The sequence below is a fragment of the Zerene cesonia genome, chromosome 4, assembly GCF_012273895.1.
Source record: "Zerene cesonia ecotype Mississippi chromosome 4, Zerene_cesonia_1.1, whole genome shotgun sequence".
In the NCBI taxonomy this organism is placed as follows: domain Eukaryota; kingdom Metazoa; phylum Arthropoda; class Insecta; order Lepidoptera; family Pieridae; genus Zerene; species Zerene cesonia.
This window is the reverse complement of record NC_052105.1, coordinates 4133676-4156907: the sequence shown is the minus strand read 5'-3', so window position 1 is coordinate 4156907 and position 23232 is coordinate 4133676. Positions and strand designations below refer to the sequence as shown.

The 23232-nt window shown below is 32.4% G+C and overlaps 3 protein-coding genes across 10 annotated transcripts in view; 2 read left to right on the top strand and 1 right to left on the bottom strand.

Moving 5' to 3' along the window:
- The window catches only part of LOC119839555 (DENN domain-containing protein Crag), a 26803-nt gene extending 24690 nt beyond the window's left edge, over positions 1–2113 (top strand). For all 8 annotated transcript variants that reach the window (XM_038365889.1, XM_038365890.1, XM_038365896.1 and 5 more), the window contains 2 exons: positions 589–705; positions 1136–2113. In XM_038365889.1, coding sequence (XP_038221817.1) covers positions 589–705; positions 1136–1325 — 307 coding nt within the window. In that variant the 3' untranslated portion in view covers positions 1326–2113. The remainder of the gene's footprint in view (positions 1–588; positions 706–1135) is intronic.
- A 1130-nt stretch (positions 2114–3243) lies between these two features.
- On the bottom strand, positions 3244–5092 carry LOC119839556 (neugrin). Its single transcript, XM_038365897.1, has 3 exons — positions 4812–5092; positions 4505–4723; positions 3244–4343 (listed from the first exon to the last, which is right to left on the bottom strand). The coding sequence occupies exons 1-3, from the start codon at positions 5004–5006 to the stop codon at positions 3654–3656; spliced, it is 1104 nt and encodes a 367-aa protein (XP_038221825.1). The 5' UTR covers positions 5007–5092; the 3' UTR covers positions 3244–3653.
- Positions 5093–6039: 947 nt separating this feature from the next.
- Positions 6040–21809, top strand: LOC119839689 (alpha-tocopherol transfer protein-like). Its single transcript, XM_038366106.1, has 7 exons — positions 6040–6213; positions 12906–12997; positions 17869–18028; positions 18643–18898; positions 20311–20421; positions 20870–21006; positions 21246–21809. Exons 2-7 carry the CDS (start codon positions 12910–12912, stop codon positions 21373–21375), a joined length of 882 nt encoding a protein of 293 aa, XP_038222034.1. The 5' UTR covers positions 6040–6213; positions 12906–12909; the 3' UTR covers positions 21376–21809.
- Positions 21810–23232: the final 1423 nt, after the last annotated feature.

Below are 23232 nucleotides of genomic sequence, written 5' to 3'. Positions count from 1 at the left end.
ACACGTACATACGTACGCACTCGCACACTCGTGCACACTATAGACATGCACACGTACATACGTACGCACACGCACACTCGTGTACACTATAGACATGCACACGTACATACGTACGCACACGCACACTCGTGCACACTATAGACATGCACACGTACATACGTACGCACTCGCACACTCGTGCACACTATAGACATGCACACGTACATACGTACGGACACGCACACACGTACACACTATAGACATGCACACGTACATACGTACGCACACGCACACTCGTACATACTATAGACATACACATGTACATACGTACGCACACGCACTCACACATAATTGCGGTAGATTAGATATACGTTTGCAGGTGGATCGTAAATTGACGTGTATGTTAATGAATAATGTTGTAAGGACGGGTGGAAGGAGTGAACGGTCAGTTCAATGGATGAATGAATAAACTAATTGATGACTAAGTAGTTTGTTGTAAGGAACAGGCGAATTTGCATAGACTGAACTGAACAAATGAAGAAATACAAATATATAGATATTTTGCTATTTTTAGATACTTATTTTGTTTATGTTGTTTTTATTTTTCAGAGTTATTTTGACAGTAATAGATGGCTTACTCAGCAACGACCTTTCCGATGCAATACGTAAATTAGCATCGTGGAGGGAATCGACTTCACCAAATAAACGATATCTCTCCTATTATAGGTCAGTATTTTAAATAATAGAAACGTTTTAAACTGTTTCAATCTTAACTATTATTCTACCCATAAAGAGGATTTGATGTGATTAAAGCATCTTAATGTGTTGAAAATACTCTCTTGTCTTAATAAACGAACATTTACGAACAACAAATGAACATTTCATAAGTGTTAAAACAGTAACATTGCAAATGTTGTAATTATACTGGCTGACCCCGCAAACGTTGTTCTGCTTTACTCTTATTATTTAGGGGTATGAAAAATAGATGTTGGCCGATTGTCAGACATACCCAATATGCACACAAAATTTCATAAGAATCGGTCCAGCCGTTTCCGAGGAGTTCACTAACTAAAATTGTGACACGGGAATTCTATATATAAGAAGTGTAAAGACACGGCAACTAACGTATAAAACGAATAACCTATGCCCTATACAGGGATATCCTCTTCCTCGCGATGACCGCGCTGGGCGAGCCGGACATCGACTTCGTGGCGCTCCAGCGCGAGTACACGCGCGCCATCGAGCAGCTCGGCAGCGAGGCGCGCCCGCAGGACCTGCCGCCCTCGCCCACCGCGGTCTACTGCAGGCACTACTTCAAGCGGCTCAAGCTCAAGGTCGAAGACTAACGCCCTATCCGAACGAACGTCACGTGAATCGACAATAGTACCCGGTCATTCGCCTATTGAAACGTCGACTACTCTGAACGGCCGAACGGTTATTTCGCTATAGCTTATTCCATGAATTTGTTTCGTGATAAACAGTTGATCTCCAAACTTATGACCGGGCTGAAGTTGTCGGTAGTGTGCTCCTGTCATTTTGCGCATAGTACGTGCACTCCACACATCTCGCGGCTAACTTCAGCCCGCCCAAGAAGATTGGAGAGTATTTTATTGATTTGTTTTGCTACAGCTTATTTCGGCTTCTTATCACGTTTGCGAGCTTTTGACTGTTATAATAATGGATGTCCTTTTTTAATGTAGGAAAACAATGATGATGACGAACAATATATAGAAAAGGTCAAGTTTAATCAAAGCAATATAGAAATAGGATGTTTGTTTCTTCAGTGTTACATCTATTTGAAATTTAAAAAACTTAAAAATTGTATAATATTGTAGTAGGAATTTTATACAGAAATCATGTTTGGGATGTATTAAAATTAAGCATGCATAATTGAAATTGCTAGTAAATACAAGTAATGTCCAAATTAACATGCAAAATGTATGAAAATCTTTTTTTTTTAATATTAAATTTTAAAAGCATAAGTGCCGTCCAAATTTTCAATCGTCGCAAATGCTATTTCATTACTATTTGGGATCAAGTTTTTTATGGTACGGTAATTTAGATTTATTCATTAATGGCCTATTTGCATGCCCCAAAATTATTCCTTGATAATAATGTTACCTAGCCTAATACGAATAAATAAAATATAATAGTTTAAAAAAACTATAAAACACGCTTTAACAAAAATCATATTTTGCAAATTGAAAACTGGAATAATTTTATCAAATTAGTGTATTGTCATCGGTCCTCAATAAATCTACAAAGTTTGAACGAAATCTGGCCGTTTAAAGTGGGTCAAAATCGCGCCCAAAGAAGTCAGTTACAAACAAACAAACATACAAACAAACAAACATACAAACAAACAAACATACAGGTGAAGCTAATAAAAAGCGTGTAAAAAGGCATTTTATTACAAATTGAAACTTGATGATGTTCTGTTATTAATTATTTTAAGCAATCTTTGATGACGGACATGCATCAATAGAATCAATAAATGTGCTAACATATAAATCAATATGTTACAAGGTGAAAAAAAAATTAATTTTTATATTATAAAGTATTAATTCTATACTATTGTATATTCACATTGGCAATAATTACAGCTTTTTACCCTCAATTATTTTCGGCATATCCAGTAGTTTTGTATAATATTGGGTGCTAATGATAAGTAATCATGAAGTGTATCGAAATTTCTGTATATATTATGCTATTTTATTGTATAGTCGTAGGCTTAGAATGCGGTAATGGTAATGATATGAAATAATTAAAATTCCTTTCAAAAATAATAACATTAAATTACATTTCCATTTCATCTTGGTGATGACACAATTAATTTAAGGAACTTTTACTGAAAAACGGTTAAATTAAGTGTCAAATAAGTTTCAAATATTAAAATTGCCAATTGTTCGAAGTATTAGTATGTGTCAACTGTCAACATCTTATTTACCTTGTTGAATTAATATTAAATATGGATGTGTGAATTGAGTATATAATCGATGATATAATAAAATGTTTATATATTAATAACACTGTAATGAGTCTTATGTATGCGATAATATAATAATTTATCACTATTTTAGCAACAATAATAGAAATACTTGGACAATTAATAATCTGATAATGGCCTAAGTTACTATTTCTGATATTGTAGATCATGTTATGGTCTTGAATTAATAATAATGTATGCTATTTAATGATTCCTCTTTTTGACTATATATTTAAAATTGTAATGCTATTTATGTATTAATTTTTAAACCAATTTTATTTTTTCATCTTCATGTAATATGAATATCTGGAATGTTTGTATCCAGAAATAATTTAAATGCCTGATTAAGTTGTTGTTGTTTTAACCAGATGTGATTACTTAAAGCCATATGTTCGTATTATTATGTACAAAAGATTTTGTTTATAAAAGATATATTTTTGTAATGACATTCATGAAGCATATTACGTAAATATATAAATATTTGATGTCAGATTTGCAAAAAAATTACTATAGTTACATAAAAAGACATGCAATAATATACTGTACATGTTTAGTATTCAACTTGAATGTAATTGTTTTAATTATTTTATCATAAAGGACAAGTATAATAAATGCATATAATTTTGATAAAAAAAATCAAGGCTTATATATAATTGTTTTATTTACTATCACTAATTTTACTCTATGGTTACTGTTTGCCTGTTAAACCTATTACTCTATACAAAAATCGACCGTCATGATCATAGAAACAGTCATTTACTTTATATGTGGCACCTTTTCTATATGCCTTTTTTGGTATTCTTATCCTCTCAGGATAATTTGAACCAGATACAACTTCTAATTTATTGTCATCTGCCTTGAATTGTGTCAACTCCTGTTTTTCATTGGACATGAATAATTCTACATCTCTTTTAAGATCTGGTTTTGGTTCAGGTACTTGAGAAATAGAGTCTACTATTATTTTATCAGGCATATCAACATTCTGGCCTTGTTCTAAGCGATTTTTTATTTTATTGGCCAATTCATCCAGTGTTAATCGTTTTTTGTCAGTTTTCTGTGTTTCGTGATTCTGATTTGCTTTATCACCTTGCATTTTCTGACCCTCATGCACATGTTCATTTTTGGCACCATAAGCGGCACATTTCTTTATAATACTTTCAAATTCTCCCATGTTTTCTTCCTGAGTTAGATCAATCTTGATAGATGACTGATTTAAAGGTGGGATTGTCCTCTCAGAGAATTTTAGGAAGTGTTGCCTTAATTTTTCAGGTATATCTAGTGATCCCTCTTTTAGTTCTCTCCAATTTCTCATAGCAGATGCATCATGTCGAGCTATGCGCTGTTCTGTAGCGGGCTTCCATGGGAATTTTAGTAATTTCTGTAAAATTATCACAAGTGTAAATAAAAGAATATACTTAATATCATATTGTATGCATATCTATCAATACAGTTATTAAATGTTTGTCTTTTAAAACAGGAGTTAGATCCAGAAAATTCAAAAAATGTAGAAGCAGGGAAAATTGTTAAAACTACTCTCACCTTTACTACAGCTTCAGTAACAGGAAAGCTCTCAGCTATTCTTTGAGGCGTCCACTCGTCAGGCATTGTGGTTGCTAGATGTCTTATCTGTTCCTTTTCACTCCAAGTCAATAGATTTGGCATGTTCTCTTTAAAATATTTCTCTTTCACAATGTGGTGACGTATTACATGTTTTCCAATCAGAGTTTCGTTTAGATGTTCATTATAGGCTTCACCAACCTAAATAAAAATTAATTTAATTAACAAATGCCTCAACAATATGTATCTCATGGGTAACCTAAATTTAATGCGTATTATATTAACTTACATTATAAAAACTACTTTCGGACTGTTCAATAAATTCTTCAGCATCATTGTCTTCAACTTTAATACCGTCTTTTCGAAATACCCTTAATCTTTCATCTAATCCTGGATTCGGTCCCACTGACCTTCTCTGCCTTATTTTTCGGACAATCATTTTATCACATATTAGATACATTCGACGGGTTTGTAGAGCAAACATTTTTAAAATATTGTAATAATTAATGTTACTGTTTATACTTATTAGTAATTAAATTTAATACATGCGGCAAATGTTTGTCTAAACTTCAATTTCAATTTTATTTTAGCAATTTTTCCCAAATTTTGGCAGCTTTGTCAGTGTCAAATGTCAAAAATATTATTGACTGTATATGACATATGTTAATTATAGTGCTGCCCGTTGTTAACAATTCACATAGACCTACAAATATATATAAAATATATTCGTAAACGTAAAACGTAAATAAAAATTAAATCTATTGTAAACGATTAAATTTTCTAGAGCAGTACATGTATTAGTAATACATGTATATTAAATGTACCTATAGATATAACCTATCAAGCCAGTCACACAAACGTAGGTATATTAGTCACGCAGCCGAATGCAATGATAGCAGCTATTATTTTTAATTCACGTCATTTTGATTAAATAGATAGCTTAAATTCAAATCACTTTAAAAATATAGGTAATAAATATATTTAGTACGCATATACATACCTATAGTAGTATGTTCAGATTTTCTTCTTTTTTTCGTATTGGCTTGTTTTGTTAAGCGTCTGAATTATGAAATACTTAATTTTGTTTTCTTTTTCTTTTTAGGATAAAAGAACTCTGTCCAATTAAGGTAATAATAGGTATTCTACATTATAGAATCTAGACAGTAAGTTCTATTTGGTGTAAACAAATAAAACTTGTTTCGATAAAAAATGTAATATAGGCTTTTGTATTTTGTGTTCCTTTTTGGGGTATGGGTCATATTATGTATATCACATCTGTTTGATTGAGCGATTTTTATTACAAATAAGTAGAAACTGGGTCTTGGCTTGTCCAGACCTTTTTTTACCTCCATTTGAAATCGAATGTAGGACCGGTTCTATGCTCATGAGTCGTCTAAAGCAACTAAAGTCATCTACATTACTAATTGTTAATACTTACAATATCCTCTTAAGCAAGAATGATGCTCAGTATATATGCAGCGAATTCGAATATTAAGAATACGGTAAACGGTTCCAATTTCCACTTCCAACAAATCGTTGACTGTATGTTGATGTTGATCAGCATTCAGTTTATACGTGCCAACGTCCAATTGCGCGCGCATTTCCAAAATAAGGAAGAAGTGACCGTAAATCATAGACAAATAATTCAAATTATTTTAAATATTTTATTCAAGTGCGCTAACTAACAAACCGTAAGTATGAAAATAAGAGTACAAATTCTGTTCAAAATGTTCTACGTGCGTAACGTTTTATCACAAATTTAGGAAATCATACATTTTTGATAGAAATAATAATTATAAAATTATCAAATCTCATTGACTCCTAATTAATCATTAGTCAAGTTAATATGAATGGTTAACAGTCATTAAATTAGTAAATAGTTATAATAGAGCTGCGCCCATTAGATATAATGGGCATTTCTATTAACTTTTTTTTTGTGAAAGTTACCAAAACCCAATGTTATTACGATATTATCATGTATGAAACACAGTATTTAGTCTAGAATATACATTGCCATAACTAAATCTATATTTTATTTCTATAATAGAAAGTCGTGTTAGTTACACCACTTATAAATAAGATAAGGAACGGCTGGATTTTAATGACTTAGTTTTTCGATAATATCCGCCTCGATCAGGATGATAGCAGGTGTAAAAAATATATATACTTTAACTCAAAAAAAAAAAATCACTCACCCCTGTGAACTTCGGGGGGCTAACATAGTTTATTAAATGTTCATTAATTAAAAACTCAATATTATTTTTCATCTGTAAAAAAAAATATTATATTGTTTCTAAAATTTGAATACAAAGTTATTACGTGTAAAAATAACGTGATAACAAATTTTATATAGGTAAATAGGTGTTAAGTACTTTGTACCTATATACAAATTATGTAAATGGCTAATAAAAGTTTGCCACAACAATAAAAAGTAATTAAAAGAGTCTAGAGTAGAGTTGTTCGTAAAATTTTACCGTGATACAATCTTAAATCTTATGTTTATAGTACTATTTTAATCTCAAGAAAATTATCAATATGTTCACTATAGATTATCCTCATCTTAACAATATTATAATATAAAGAAATATAAGACATACAAGACACAGTAGAATTAGGCGCAACATCCGAAAGGAGGCTAGTAATTAATTTTGAAATTTTAAATGCGTATCCAATGTTTACACAACATAAGATTGGCAGTTGATAAAGAAATAACGGGGCTTCTTGATATGAATATTGTGCGTAGGTCATGAATTAAAAAATATATAGAAACTTGTATCAACTGAATTACTACAAATTTTTTATGCATTATTTTATTCGCACGTGAAATGACATTGATGATAATCAATTATGCATTGGATTCACTTGCATATATTATCATTTATTATGAAAATAAGTTACCTAGTGTAATTCTTATACCTAATTTCGTTTAATACTTATTTAAAACGAACGTGTGATTAAATTAGAGAACAATAACGAAATCTGAATAATTTTATCATGTTTGTTTTTTTGTTCGAATGTTTGTAGCTTCCTATTCACCCAGATAAATTTTTTGCTTCTTATGTGGGCATCTACCTATACATTAAGTTATTTTGAAATATTTGGTGAAAATTTGTGATAATTTACTATAACTGGAATAAGCTGGGTATAAAACTATTCTTTCAGGGATCATAATAACATAATACGTTAAAAAGTATACGCTCGAACATTCATTAATCTTGACTTGACTGCGCTTTGGCATCGTCAAAAAATAATGTAATGACAAGTAGCTTACAAAGTTGCAATGTTTGTTATAAGTACATTTACTGCACACCTCTATAATGATCTTTGCCAATGGTGAATATATCCTATATCACTTAAGGATCACGTACAATATAATCGGTCCAGCAGATCTTCACCCTATACCGACCCAGATACACAAATCCACAAGCATTAGCTACCTCTTATGCGGCTACTTAACATCTTATCCTCTGACGTGAGTATAGAATATAGATTGTACTCAAACTCAAAATTCGGACTCCAATTTAAATATTTTTTATTCATGTAAACTTTTACAAGTTTTCATGGTTGGTATATTTTAAGACTTCATTTAATAATAATATTGTCGCGAATTGCAGCTCATATAGAAACTGATTATTTTATTTACGAGTGCTAGGGTTATCTAAACACTACGTATTTTTATTGATAGTCTAAACATCAATTAAAATAATCTCAAATGCATATTTAAAGAGAAGAAAAAAACTGAAATAATAATGATCATAAATTCTTTTTTTTTCATATTATAAATAAAAATGATGGCTATAATTTTAAATTGCACACTTGTACACCATTACCCCGATCGCCTTGACTCGATTTTCGCATTCGGGCTGTGGAACGCAAAATGGAGCTGTAATTAATAACGTTTAATGAATTGCGTTAAATCATATAAATTTGTCAGCCCATTGCCCATTTCTAGCAGTGGAAAAATGTTTCTAATGATTATGTTAATTTCAGTTTAATGACTTCTGTTATTTCCTTCAATAGAAAACGTTATGTGCGTGCAATTTGTGCTTGGCTAAACATTTTAAATGATATTCTATTATTTCAATATAAAATTTATTAAAAATTTCCTCATACAAATTTCGTGCTTGTAAAAATTAAACAACCTTTATATAAGTGTACGATAATTTATTTTTGATAAACAGTTGCTCTACCTAAATGTAGTCCTTAAAACTTATTGTTTATTCGTTAAGTAGAATACTAAATTAAGTAAAGTGACGAAGGTATATTAAATTTATGCAATAAATAATCGTTTTGAAATGAATCATCTATATATCAATTTGAAACAATTCCCAATGTTTTACGTCAAAACAAAATACAAATTGTAAATTATGCAAATAAACAATATCATGCTTTTTTGGAGTTGGTATATTGCCACTTGGACATTAATACAATAAGTAGATACTGTAAAGCTTCCGTATATGTTTAAAATCGAGTAAATAGGTACTTAAAAATAAACAACTATTTAGTTAATTGACATTAAAACAAGTGATTTAAAAGTTAATACGGTTTATTTATGAAGAATTTACAAGGTATTCGTTTTAACATTATTTTATAAGTACAAAACTTGATTGATTCACTGAAAATGTTAATTTTTAACTGTAATTTTCAACTAGAACCGTATTTTGGCTCTAGCTCAGTGAAATATTTACCGAGGTTATTTGTATTTTTGGGAGTTTCGATAAAAAGCTCAATGCTTTTAAGATAGTTCCATCAAAAACACCTTAACTGATTACATAACTGAATGCCATACGAAACAAACTCGAAACAGCACTGATTATCAGGCTGGTCCGGTTTTTTTAATATAAGCAATTATAATAATATAAAGCAATTATTGTAGGTAGTATTTATTTTGTAGTAGTATTTCTAAAAGTTTTCATTGTAATTTTAAATAGTTGATGTAAATAGGAGTTTATCAATGTATTACTTGTACGTGCGATATTTTCCTTGACTCCAACTAGCATTTGCATCATATTGTTGTTACATAAATAATCTTTAAATCCTTACGTACGAATATACGAGATATGAATAACAATAAGTGTAAAAAGCGTGACAAAACAGTATTGTTATGTGTTTTTGTACATAAATATCACCTATTAACCCTGAGAGCTACATGATATTATTACTTAGTCATGTTACACGTTTTTTCTTTATGGTTGTATGCCATAAAATCAAATTATGACTGCCTACGTTTTTGTGGGGACTGATGAATGTTACTGGTAAAAGGTTATGAATAAACGTGTATTGCGTATAGAGTATTAGAGTAACTATCGTAATATATAATAAGTACCCATTATAAGCACGTCGAAATAATGTATGAAACTCTGCTTCCCCCTCGTTATTTTCTGCCCTACTTGATTATCTTACATCTTATAAAAATTATAACCGCTATATGCTATATTCTTAAATTGGATGCATAGAATTTACAAAAATATCAATTGTTTGTTTTTTATATTTAACATTATAATGCGAAAGTAACTCTATCTATCGCTCTGACTCTCTGTCTGCCTCTTCATTACGCCTAACCATTCGACCAGAACAGACATGAGATAGGATCTAAGATTGGCTTTATCTTGAAAACCTCACGGGAACGGTAACTATGCAGGTTTTCCTTTGAAAACTAGTATTATATTATTAGATAGGTTTGTCTTTCCAATTTTACTCCATAACCACTTAACCTTCCATTTGCTTAAAATGTTGCATTTATTGTTTAAAGACTTGGTTATGTTTATTTAAATGCGAATTCGTAATCATTTCCGCAGTACATTCTACCACATAGCGAGTTTATGAAACTTTATTCCTTAAAGTGTCTAATAATTTTAATAAAAACTTGAAAATGATTTCCCATAACACAATTGTTGCCAAAAAGGTAACGTGTGATTATGTTATGAGTGCCTGGGAACTAGGCAAAGCAAACTGGTATAAATACAAAACACAAACACGATCAAAAACAAATTTACAGGTCATCATTTCGGTAGGTACGTACAGAGATAAAAAGCGGCCTCCCTACTTTCGAACTTTCACTCTTTTATATCATAAGATCGCATTGAGATCATTCGAACTTTTTGAGATATTTTTACCATACTGATAGAATGTAAGCAAAGAGGATCGTTAGCGAAAATTGTAAGCATTAGCAAAGGCCTGTAGAACCTAATTACCTAATGGTACAATTGTATTTAAATTGCGTTCACGTATTTCTAACAACCAGACTGTATCGCAATGCGTGATAGTATATATATATAGTACTTATTGAAAACGCAAATAAGAAAGCGTTTGTCTGTAGGTATGTCGCATTGTCCTTATTAAATAAATAATTTATTGATGTTTCTTATAGGTCGTATATATTCAGTCGTGTCGTTTTATATACATTTAATGAACTGGCTGGCTGATGCTCAGGTTATTGCTATGATAGTGTAAACAACAGACAAACATCATTTGAGAATAATCATATCGCATATTCTAGTATTATATTATCTGTGGTATGGTGGTTGTTTTGTAGGTCGTAGGCATGTTATGTCGTATTCTTATTTATTTTAATATTTTTCCTCGTTAAATTTTGTCTAAAATATCGCTCTGTGTTGCAGAACCAGTTTGTTATACCTAGAAAATAAGTTTCATAAAATATGATTTCCAGTGTAATAAACAATACAAAATAATATAAATACTGCTCACTGACGAAAGAAATTAAACAAATTAATTTATATAATTATTAAGAAAAATATAATGTAATGAAAATGTTTTGACAATTGACTAAGTTTACTAAAGCAAATGACGTATTAATGATAAAATTTCAAAACTGTTTTTTATTTGAAGCAAAGATCCGCCTCATGTTAGCAGGACAGCCCGTAATAGGATTTTGGGTTTTACCCGAGCCTAATCTGACGCGTTCGATTACTTTTTATTAGTTTACATGCCTCCTCCAGCCTCGAAAGCACCACGAAAATGGTCAGATTGTATTTCCTAAGAGACATAAAATATCAATATCTTAATATTGCCAATGTACTGTTTATTTTTTTTTAGTTTTGGAAATCTTTTGACGCTTCCCACCGGTGAAATAGAAACATTATAGGACCTTGTTGATGCTATCATGTAATTTACCAATTCTAATAGGTTTCCGCGATACGCGACGCCGCGTTCGGATAAATTCACTTTTTTTATCATGGCCTCCTCAATTATATTCAATGGATTATTTTGATTGTTCAATGATAAAATTGTACATATTTTTAAATAGGTACTTTATAATTTATGTTATCGTTGGATATTCTGTGAATAATTGTTTTTGTGTCAAAAAACGGATACAATAAAGTACTTATATGTCATGGTATGTTGATTTCATGTTTTTCTAGCTTTGTATCAAATTGTTCTTATAATTAAAACAAAAACGTTAAAAATATGCAACATACTTTTGCATCATATAAATGTAATAAAAGCAAAACTGAGGTAATAAATGTGATAAAAGGTGAAGAAAAAAATAATAAAGGACAGAAATCAACCGGCACATCAAGACACTAGACTGTACTAAATGTACGAACGTTATTACATAAAGAATATATTATGGAAAATGAAATCCAAGGAGTTTTGTCTTTTAGAACCACAGGGCATATTTATTCATTAATCGTTATTCATCATCAGCCCTAATTTTTATAAATAACATGGGTCCACTAACTAACAATTTCTTATTAAAATTATTCCTTACTATTCCTTAGTGTCATGTTTTTAAAAGAGCAACTACCGAGTTTCTTGCCGAACCGGTGATAAATGATAAAGCTATGTTATGACGATTCAAAAGTGCTTCTAGAAGAAGTCTAATTGAATGAATAAATATTTGATTTTAAGTTTGATGCTATCCGCAATTTTCAATTTGATAACATGACAAATATAGGTATAGCCAATACAGTCATATAGAGAATACACAAAGCATACACAGAGCATTAAGTCGCCTTAGAATCGGGCATATTTTTAAAAGAGGTTTCCAAGGGGTTTCAACCGATTGGCTTTGTAAATTTTCTGTTTGATAGGAAATTTTTAGCATTTGGTGATTTTTAAAAATCTGAAACACTACCACCCGACCCATAGCCGTCGATGACCCTTTTTGTAGGAGTTAATTATATTTTAGTATTTCAAATAACATGCAAATGACATGAAAATGCATAGATGAGACTGTTAAACAAATAAAAATAACTGTTCAAGAATCTGTTAAAGCCCGTCTGAACTGCATAATCCAATACATTACAAAAAAATTAAGAAGCCTCAGACATAAGATTATGTAATTAGATTGTAGACTATAGGTCATAAGCACAATCACTTCTACTTCATGAAAGCATACTAAGTATCCTTATGTTTTCAGAGCCATGCCAGATCAAGAGGTAGAATGGAATCAAGAGTTAGTTTCCTTAAAGGATTGGTTGATCAATCAACCTCATTTGCCCCACGATGTCGGTAAGTCATTACAACACCATTTTCCGATTCTTAACTTTTTCATTGATACCTTTAGAATTATCAACAAAATGATAGCATAAGAAACGTAAAATGATGCTATTACTGGTTTGTTAACCTGATTTAGTAATGATACTTATTATCGTGGCGGTAGTAGGTAAAATGCCTAAAAATTATAGCTAAATTTATAATTAAATAAAATTAAAGCAATAATGTAACAATATACACTATATAATGGGAAATATAGTCTAAAACATTCTTTATAATGAAGATACTTAAAAATAAGTTAACCATCGAGTATACGTCATCGTAAACATATTTTAAACTAAGTATCAAAAGATGTACGAGGTTATCGACCTCCAAAGAGATTGTCGAATTGTAATCATAAATACAAGCATGTAGAAATAGCTGTTAAATAAGAAATACCATATTGACATACATAATTCACGTGTAAAGGTTTAAGGCACTTGGTCACGAAAGGTAAGTTGTTATGAAATATTTATTGTTTTTTTTTTCTTTTAATGACATAGTCGGCAATGGAGCTGGTGGGTAGCCTGATGGTAAGCGCTACCACCGCCCATGAACATTAGGAGGGACATAAGATCAAATTACAGTCCTTATGCCTCTACAAATGGATTGCCGACTTTAATTTGGGACGGGATTAGGAAAGAATTAACGAGGAAAGTACTGGGAAGGGTAAGGAAAGTGCGGTAAGGAAAGGCTGGCCAAGTGCGGGTTGGTAGATGTCACATGTCGTCGAACTTTTTATTCTTGGACATGCCGGTTTCCTCACCATGTTTTCCTTCACCGTTTCAAGCAGTAGTGACGTTATCTACATGTGCAGATAAATTAAAAAATCATTTTATTTCCTGCACGCTCACCCGGTCTCGAACACCGTATTACCTATCGGCTTTGTCTCTTATCTTAATATTGTTGAAACCCAGTCGAATAAGCTAAATGGACTATTAGAATTTTGTATTAGGTACCTTTGGTATTTAAAAAATTTGTTTCTACTTCCGTAAGAGCCTGGATTAGCTTCCTATCTGACTACGTTCGACTCTCATAACACCCATTACCCGACCTCTTAAGGTACAGTGCAGTGGTATTCTTTATCATGTCGTAGTGGGTAGCTGAGCTGGTGGTACGCATAATCGACCACCATCACCTATGAACATTCAAATGCGCTGTCTGCTTTTAAGGGGCAAAGGATAAGGTTAAGATTAAGATAAAAATAATTGCATTTTGAGTTTCCTTAATTGCTTTAGTAATTGTATTATTTATAATTATTTAAACTAAATGAGAAAAGCACGTTTTATTATTCGTTGTATATTAATTATTTTTCTAAATTGAATTCTGGGAATCGTTTTTCTTATATCCTTTAATTAGTGATATTGCATATTCCATTTGTGCATTTTTTGTGATATAAAATTGTACCAGACAATTGAGTGTTTTAATTTTCTGAATAAAATTCAAGGAAAAATAATATTTTAAGGTCTTAGAATAATAAATACAGATTTTGGAAGATAATTATGCAAACACATGTATTTATGTACTGGCTGTCAAATATCTTTTTCAGAATTATCTTATTTTGATGATAATCAAATATATGCATATTTTTCAGATATTAAACTATCCACTAATTCATCTGAATTAAATTAGTTACAAAAATAAATTTTCAAATGCGTATTCCGTTTTACTTCAATGTTTTTAGACATACATGTATATGAATAAAGGTATTTTCTTAACATACCCGCAAGGCATTCATTTTTGTGAAAGAGTATAAATAATTTGCATATAGAACACATCACACTTATTTAATTTGCTTATTATTTAAATTACAGGCGTGTTCAAAAGTATGATTTAAGCGCATTGGACGTTTTTGCGCCTCCTGTTAAGTTAAATTTTAGGGCAAGATGCACATAAATATCAATCACGCAATTGGACACCTCATAAACTTCATTTATATTGCAATGTATCATAGTTACACAATTATAACGTAATTAAATGATTGCACGTACATTTCTTACATTCTTATTATGTATTAAGTAGGTGTGGATAGGTATATTATAATTTTTATTTTGTTTTCTTTTTTATATATATGTATATGAGGTGGGCAGATGTTTGACCTGATGGGAAACGGAGGCGCGGTCTAAGTATAATTAAGGATACATTTAGCATTAAAGATCAGTTTTTATTTATTGAGTTTAAAAAAAACTTCTTATTTGTATGTATTGAAACCCTCTACACTTTACTTTATAAAAACATTATAACTCTATAGCTAGTCTCTCTATAGCAATGTAGTTAAATTAAAAATGTATAGTTTTAGTGATTAATAATAATAATAATTATATAAATTTATTTCTTATCAAATTACAAGATTATTCTTAATTATAGACATTTACAATAAATGTGATAAGTGTAATATTATTATTATTAATGAAATCAAAAAAAAGTTTCATATTCATTAATGAATATTTTATCATAAACAACAGTTAGTTGTACTAAACCTAGTTTCTATGAATGTAGATTAAAAAAATACAACAAATTTATGCCTGCTGTTGTAAAAGACACGCTAAATGGTCGATTAGTGATAGGCTAGATGAGATTAAAATTCCTAAATTGTTGCTTAATATTATCAGCCTAATATCCGTTATAATGTCCGGTCAGTTAAAAAACTTGGGCTCGAATGAAAAATATACATAGATTTCGTTACGTTTCCAACACATTCACAAACTTTACAGAATATGTAATTTCCTTACATCACCGTTATAAATTACAATATAATTTAACACTACAAGGTTTGTACGCCTTTCAGATGTCATGATTATGCATGTGATGTAACTTTCGAAAAATGTAATAATATATTACATGTTGTTACGCCAAAATTATGAAACCATTAACCAACAAATTTAGGTAGCTCATTTAATACTTACTTAAACTACAAATGCCAATCATGATAGTTTTGTATTCAATAAAAAATTATATGTTATTTGAGAAATTTATTAAGTTAGTAAATAAAATAAGATAACAAATGTCGCCACGTAGGTAGTAATAATGTTGAGGTCATAGAGCAAAAGCTCGATAAACACTTTGTTGCATTTATCAAATGAATAATAACCTTTTATTACCTAAGGGTCTTAAGTATTGTTTAGTGTATTAATGTAACTATTTATAGGTTTACTACTTAATGTGCTTGAAGTCTGAATAGAGCTACGATGGAAGATTCTACAAGACCTCTGGTCTTGTTGAATTCATAGAATGCCTTAAAAATGTATTTAAAAACATCCGTTTTAAAAGCCAACTGGCGCTAGTCCCTTCTTCCTTCCTGTTAGCTAATGACATGGGTAAGAAGTGGCCGTTGCAGTGAGTCTTTTAATTTCGTGGTAGTGACAATGCTACTCAATGGATTAAATACTCTTTATTAATGTAGTTCAAGAAAGCCGCGCTTTTTCTGGCGTACATTTTTATTGAAGCTCTAGCGGTTCAATATGTTCTAATATCTAGTATACAGATGGATTAAAATAATAAGAAAGGAAGTTTTACCAGAATATGCCAAATTTGTGTTGTCGTTTAGAATAGTTTTTTTTTTTTTTTTTTTTTTTTAAGTGGGGAAATCTTGCATAAGATACCCACGGCACCCGGGGAAGGAGCCGTGGGTTATGTCGGATTCCTACCGACTAAAACCCCACTGTGTTCCGACGCGCTGCTTTAGACGGGACTGCGGGAACACATTGTACTCTACCGCGTGTCCCGCCCAGCAGTTGTCCGTTTCCAGGCCCTCCGCTTGGTAGACCACCCCGAGGCGACGTGCTGGAACACAAGCTTACGCCGCCCGCTCGCCAACGATGGATTGTTCCCCGCTCTACCATCGGCGTTCCCCAAACCCCCGGCCCCTACACCGTCCGACCGGAGAGCGCACGCCGAAAGGCCCTCCTAACGTGTGATACACGCGGGGGGCCCTCCGGCGCACTTTTATAGAGGTTTTGCCTCGCAGCCCCCACCAGAGGTGGCGGCCCTCGGTCCGGCCCCACGTACCGGATTACGAGTTGGCAGACGGCCGTCAGAGGACAGCCGTCGCCCCACGCCCACCTGCAAGGACTCACCGCACGTCACCAAAGCGACGCGTCGGGATCCCGCCAAACTGTGCTGGTAGTTTCACTACCCACGCACTAAACACATCGCACGCGGCCTCTGGCCGCCATCCACCGTCGCACAAGTGCGGCACCCTGCCAGTCGGGAGGATTGAGCCAAACGAGACCCAATCAACCTCCAGCCCCATTATTGCCCAGCGGAAACCGCCAGTCCGCGACCACTGGCCGCCATCCCTCGCCGTATCTAAACGGCACCAGAACCAAACCTGGCCCCTCGGGGGATCCTAGCTAGCCAGCCAGCCAGCTAGCTAGCCTTACAAGCAGCTAGTCAGCCAGCCGGGCAACCAGCCGGTTCCAGGCAGCCGGCCAGCCGGCATTATAGCCAGCCAGCCAGCCAGCCAACCGGTGGGGCAGCCGGTTCCAGTCAGGCTGCCAGCCGATACACCATCCAGCCAGCAAGCCTACCGGATTACCAGCCGGTTCCAGCCAGCTAGCCAGCCAGCCTTCAGGCCAGCCAGCCAACCAGCCAGCCAGCTATAAGGTCCCCTGGCCGTCGGGTCGTTCGAGTCTCTCAGACCACTGACCGGCCGTCCAGCCCCTCCGCGTCCAATTAGCTTCACTCAGAGTGCCAGAGTGCAATCTGAGCTACTGAGCCCCCCCTTGGAACCGATGGGGGGGTAGAATAGTTTATTTAAGCCAACATCATATTGAACATTTATTGAATCGAAATCTTTAGAGATGGCTGTTTGTTCTGTTTTTTTCATATGAATTAATTTATTTCAGAGGATGTTCTAATTCATCGCTTTTACATTAGCTGTGGCAAGAAATTAGAACGTGCTAAGCGCACCATCGATTTATTTTTCACCATACGGTCATCAGCTCCAGACCTCTTCTGCAAGAGGGATCCTTGTTCACCGGAGATACGACGCATTTTTGAAATTTGGTATGTTACTGCGAATAAATCGAAGAAGATTTTAATGTGATAAAGTAACTTATCTATAATTACACAGACATGCAAATTACTGTACTTACATTAACTTTTTAACTGACTTACATAAAGAGAACGTTCTTTATTCGTCTATGTATTTTATTTGTCTATAAGTTTAGACGTACTTTTAATTTTATTCTATGCTTTTTGTACTTTATTAACTACATTACTAATTGAATCGTAGCTAAACGCTGTAGTATTTCATCCACTAACGGAGCTTTAGTAAATTTTCTAGAATATGCAGATTGAGGATCTCATTAACACTATGAATAGACTAGAATCTAGTCACTAGATGAAACCCGCGGCTTAACTCGGGTGGTACCCGGGTGAAAAGTTATATATCCCATACAGATCCCAACAGAAGATTTTGCGTGATAGAATAACAAGTATCTGGATACAATCTTGCAAACTTTCGTGATTATAATATTAATATATTTCTATTAGCTCGCGACATTTAGCCTTAATAACAAAATTTACCGACTGTTTCATTACAATTATGTATTTTTCCGTTATATTGTGAGGATTTTTAACATAATAAATGCAATTTAAAATGTTAATTTTTATTTCAGTGACTTGATTCCACTGCCCAACAAAACAAAAGAGAATTACAAAGTGTTTGTATACCGTCTAAATAACCCGGATCTGGATCTATTTAACTTCGTGGATGCTATTAAAACGTTCTTCATGTTAATCGACACGAGATTGACTGAGGAAGATGAAATTCCTTCGGGAGAAATTCCTATATTTGACGCACATAATATTACACTCAGATTCATTGGAAAAATTAATCTGTCGGTTCTAAGGAAATACATGATGTACACTCAGGTGGGTTTTATTTGTTAAAGAATAGAAGTGCCTCCCTAGTGGCTAAAGCATAATCCCAGATCAAGTACGAGAATCGGTCAGCCTCGTTTTTAACACGCTTCTATTAACTCTTTCTGTATGTTTCCATCTTTGTATGTCACAGACTCATCTAGACTCAATTTTGGAAACTAAAATAAAAAGGTGCCGTTTTCCGTTATCGTCATCGTCTTGAAAAGACAATGTAAAATACATAATACAAAATTGAAATAAACTCTTAATAACTCAATTAAATTATTGGCTTTATCTAATATAATTCTTAGAATCGGTTTAAGTTACTATTTGTGTCTACATTCTGAGCTAACTCAATTTATGACCGAGCAATTGAATTTAACTGCAGCATTCATACGACGCTTGCGAAACCTTTGGAAACGAACTTAGGCAATTTGTGCTCAATGGCTATCAGTCAATCTAATCAATTTACATCTTATAAAACTCACGGGTTAAACTGACTTCGATAAGCAAAACACTGACATTTAAACTTCACACTTATGTAATTCAACACCATCGGCAACTAGCAACCCAAAACACGTTTTCAAGTAACTTTCAATTTAAAAATTTTCGTAACATATTTGAGTCAGGCCCCTGCACGCGAATGTTATTTTCATCAATAATAATAAACAGTTACATACCAAAGTGTGTATGCGAGTTAATCTTATACGCAAAGTTTGGTCTCATAAGCTTTTGCACAATAGTGTGTCAAAATCTAAATCTGTGAATAGAAAAGAACCTTAAATCGATTACGTGTATCTTAATCGTTATGTTTTAATAGCCACGACCTAAAACTAGAATTTTATTGCATCACAGAGTGTGAGAAAAGCTCGATTAAATTTTTGTTTAAAATGTTTGATATAATGATCTGTGCGCTCGTCGTTCATTCACTATATCGGATATAATAAGGATTTTATTCTTTATCTGTTTTTCCCGATGGGAAGTTAAATGTACCTCCATATTCCTTCTAGAATGATCGTTAAGTATAAAATATGATAAATATCTATACATCATATGATGTATAATGAACACCATGTCTAAATTTAATATGTGACGAAAGAGACTCATTATTTTTATGCAGAAATTAGTAATTTCTAATGTTAGTGACAAAATACAATTTAAAAGTTCCCTTGTTCAGGCAGGTCTATAAGGTATTAAAAATATGAATTTTGTGATAAGGTTTCAAATATTTTCAAAAATGTTCTTTACTTTCCCTTGCGTATACTTGCTATCTATATAAGATACTATATACAAAAATATTTTCACCCAAATCAACTCAAAAGTTAACATTTTCATCTATTTGATTCTACCATGATTCTACGTGTATAGTTGTAAATACATAATGAGTTGCTGATATCTATTTATTGATTTTACGACTATTTCAGGAGGCAATTCCAGTAAGGCTAAAACAAGTGCATGTCATCAACGCACCGGCGTACATTGGAAGGATTTTTGCTCTTTGTAAACCGTTCCTGAAATCGGAAGTTGCTAAATTGGTGAGTCAGTGCTCTTTATTAAAACCCGAGATCCAAAAGAGGAGGAGATAATTCAACTGCTTATTTTTGGCTTTGTAGGTTACAAAACCAAAATGAGCCGTAAGTATCGACTGGGTGAACCGATTTAGATGATTGATTGATGATTTTTTATTTGAAAGCGCGAACTTCTCGTAAATTATATACTTGTTTTTGATTGAAATGTTATGAATGGGAATGTTTTATGTAAAGTTTTTGGATACTTCTCGGTTTATTTTTAAGTTAATTATTGTCATTTTACTCCTAACTATCGATATCAGTTTAAAGTGAAAAAAAAAATTGTTTTTAAAAATTTAAAGGATTTTGCTTTTTACAACAAACCGCATATATAAAATATGTTTTTTTTTATTTATTTTCATTAAATTTTTAATCAAATGTAAGTTCATATCTGTAAGCTGCTTATTTTTTTTAGATAAAATTCCATGAGCCGAATTCCGAGACTCTGCATAATGATATTCCTAAAGAGTTATTCCCATTCGAATATGGAGGTAAGGCTGGATCTATAGATCAGATCAAGAGGTACTGGATCAAACGTGTTGAAGCGAAGAGGTAAGAAATAAAATTAAAAAATACAAAATGGTAATGTAAGCACATTAAAAGTAGGATTTTTTGGATTATATGAACATATATTTATTTAGGACTAGACGTTATAAACTTTCTAATAGATTAAAAAATTTATTTTCTTAGCACTTGAAAATTTAGTCAATAAATTACAATTATTTTTCATGCATTAAAGTAAACTATGAAATAATTCAAATAAGTAAAATACATGTATATTCAATTTACAGAGATTGGTTTCTGAAGAATGACGAACGTTGGGCGGTGAACGAGAAGCTTCGGCCGATGGGTTGCCAGACCGAAGCTATTAAACAAGTTAAGGAGTTGCCAAACTCTTTCCGATCTCTTGCTTTGGACTAGTGTTGCCAGTAAACAAATAATAAATACAGTAGAACAGACTTAACATTACTATAATAAATCATTTGCATTTAATTGTATTAAAAAGTGACAACAATGGATTGAAATTTACCCTTGCTTTTTATACAAGGGATAAATTTTTGCCCTCCCAAAAATGTATCGCCTGTAAAAAAATGTGTGCTATTTTAAGTCATCATAAATATGTAATCTCTTTTACATACCAGCTTTTTCCCGCGTTCGAATTGTAGGTACATTTAACGATAAGAAAACTTATACGTACCTATCCAAATTGTGTAGAAAATCATGTCTACAATATCTTATATATAAAATTCTCGTGTCACAATGTTAGTCTCTATACTCCTCCGAAACGGCTTGACCGATTCCTCTGAAATTTGGTAAGCATATTGGGTAGGTCTGAGAATCGGCTAACATCTATTTTTCATACCACTAAACGATAAGAGTAAGGCAGAACAGCGTTTGCCGGGTGCAGCTAGTATAATATATAATTCTTGGTTACCTACACAGTTACAGAGATAATTATTTCAATGTTGTTTTGTAAAAGGATATGATGAAATGTTTTTTATAAATATAAAAGGTAGTGGTTAAGTTAAATAAATGTATTTTATTATTAATAAATTTTTTGCGTGATAATAAAATGAGTAGCTTTATTCGGCTAGCTATATAAGCTATTTTAGTGACGTTCTATAATTATGCATTCTTATTTATCTGTTCGTTTTTTACCGACCCTTCAAAAACAAAGGCGGTTCTTAATTTGAGAGCGTGTTTTGTCTTGTTATTTTCATATTTAATAGGAAATTATATTCATCTGTTTCAATTAAAAAATAGATGGAGAGGTAACTCCTACCCGTGGTGCGCCCGAAACCATATTTGTAGGAATAAAATATTTAGGTGAAGGATCAAGTGGTAAATAAAGAAAATCTAAACAGCGAAACTGAGCCATAGAAATTTACGCGTTGCTGGTTTGCAAGAGGCAGATTTGTACATTCTATAGTTTGTTGTGTAAAAGCAATTTATAATAAATAATCATACATTGCTTTTATTCAATGAGATTATTGAACAGAATATTAACATAAACTTATTATACAAACTCATTATTACAAAGTTCCTGGTTCGACCTCAACAAGGCGAAGAAAAGATTATCCACATTGATTTCATAATCATGCTAACAAAAATATTGAAGATTATTATATTAGTAATTATTTTACTCCTACTTTGCTTCCATAAAAATTATGACAAACCTTATAACAAACTTTGCTCAGATTTTTCAATTAAAGTTCGGCCTAGCGAAACAGTTTAACATTGCGAATTATCTGTGTATAAATATAATTCCAAACAGACTCACTTATGCCATAAAATAGATCTAAAATTGTTTTTTTTTATTATCTCTATTATGGTAACATCTCGCTTCCTAGTTTTCTCTTTATAATTCAGTATTTGTTATGACCTGAAAATGGAAAATGGCCTTGTAAACTTTACCTTTTCAATGAAATAAAAACACTTGACTACCTTTGATCACAGATGAGAGAAATGGGAGAGCGCATTTTATTTACAGATTGCTAAGATTAGCATTAAACTAGCAGGACCTTTGTCATTTAATTTATCTGAAATTCAAACCATTTTTTCGAGCATTAATACTATTTGGATCTGTGTTAAAAACCGCACATTTTACGTGTGTGCTTCTGAGTTTTTAAGTTAAGTTGCTTGTGTGTACCTTTGGTAAAGAGAATGGGAAATTAATGTTATAAAATTCAGTCCTTTTGAATTTTAACACGTTGGCTGCTGAAACACACCTGTTGTGTAAAAATGCTTGGAACCAAGGATGCGGCTTTACACGCCTAG